Here is a 1,597-nt window from a genome sequence, read left to right as displayed (position 1 = left end):
CCACTTTTTACTGCTGTTTCGAGCTTTTTTTTTTTTTTTTTTCCACTATGTTATACATAAGTACACCTATCTCGCTGCCAGTGGGTACTGGCTTCTTTCCAGGACCATCTAGAACAAGGGTCCTTTATATCAATTTAGACATGATGTTCTCTGATGATTGATAATCTAGATATATTAGATGGATACCTAGATGGTTTTATAGGAATGTTTATTATCAATATCTTTTTTATCAATTGTGCTGAAATGTAGATTTTTTAAAAAACGCATTTAAAAATTGTATCAGTACCACATATTTTAAATAGTAAATGTTTGTTTTGAAATAAGAATTAATGACTGTTTTATACAATTAGGGCTGCTGAAATTCTTTACTATTTCGCCCTGAAACAAGCTCAGAAATACAAGATAAGTAAATTTCTTTCATCATCCCATTACATGGCACTGACAGAAGCCAGAAGAAATTTGGGACTGTTTCAACATCATGATGCTATCACAGGAACTGCAAAGGATTGGGTGGTTGTGGATTATGGTACCAGGTAATATAATTATTAAAAAGTGATTATAAAACAATTTTTTTTTAATTTTGGGTCATAGGCTTATATCTTTGATGAAATTGTTAATGTACATCAGACCATATCAATAATGACATCCCTTATAAGTATTGCTATAGAAAAACAACATCAATATTCAAAGCATTTTTCAAGAATTGTATTGAGAATGTACTAGCTGTCCTAACTTTTTATTGCAGTGCATTTCTGCAAATGGAGTAGTAAAACATTATTATAAAGCTGATTCTGTTTTCTCCCAAGTATAATGTGGTAATTGGGGTTACCTTGTTGACCGGGGATTTGGTATCAAATAAATCATAGCTATAATCCAAGGAGATAAAGAGCCATACTTGATTGTATAGCAGTTTAATTTCATCCTATTTCATATCCAGTTGTTCTCAGCCTAGAGGATAGCCAGGAAGTAGAAGAACTTAGAAACTTTGACATATATAGATGATATAAGGAATTGGGATGAGAAGGGTTGGCCTGGGTATTGATATCAAAGCCATCTTCAACTCTTAGAAGGTCTGTGAGATGAGTGAGGGAGGGGAAGCTCAGTTATTTTCACATTGCAGGATTGGAAACAGTGAGTACAGGCTTTAGCTCAGAACAGCAGGAGACTTTGTAAATAGTGCTTCCCAATAATCAAAAGGCTTACCTTTTGTGATAGTGAGATTTCCATCATCATGCCCTAGTTTGGGTAACCATTCATTAGGATCATTGTAGAGGAGATTCCTATGTTGGGGAAGGAGTTTTGACTATTGTTTCATTATGGCTTAGTTATTTATTTCTTCCAGATTTTTTTCCTATCAATAATGGTGTACTTCAATAATATTTTAAAATTGTTAAAGTGTGCTCTGATTTTCTTATAATACAGATTTAAGAAGTGAATCTCTTTTTTTAATAAATGCTCCCTCCCATATGTTAAAAGTGTATACAACATATAAAGTCAACATTACAGATTGATCCACAACTGATATCACTAATCATTATAAGTGTTAATTAAAATTTTAGTTATAGTATTTTGACTGCCTTTCTAGATATTTGAAAAA

At 32.3% G+C, this 1,597-nt stretch overlaps 1 protein-coding gene across 2 annotated transcripts in view; it reads left to right on the top strand.

Moving 5' to 3' along the window:
* Positions 1 to 1,588, top strand: part of LOC118014024 (alpha-mannosidase 2-like) — a 26,873-nt gene extending 25,285 nt beyond the window's left edge. For both annotated transcript variants that reach the window (XM_035010028.1, XM_035010021.1), the window contains one exon: positions 351 to 1,588. In XM_035010028.1, the coding sequence (XP_034865919.1) occupies positions 351 to 537 (187 nt within the window). In that variant the 3' untranslated portion in view covers positions 538 to 1,588. The remainder of the gene's footprint in view (positions 1 to 350) is intronic.
* Positions 1,589 to 1,597: the final 9 nt, after the last annotated feature.

Source organism: Mirounga leonina, unplaced genomic scaffold (assembly GCF_011800145.1).
Source record: "Mirounga leonina isolate KUSES-001 unplaced genomic scaffold, KU_Mleo_1.0 Mir_101795, whole genome shotgun sequence".
NCBI classification, from domain to species: domain Eukaryota; kingdom Metazoa; phylum Chordata; class Mammalia; order Carnivora; family Phocidae; genus Mirounga; species Mirounga leonina.
Note: the sequence above shows the minus strand (reverse complement) of the source record. Positions and strands in the feature narration are given on the sequence as shown.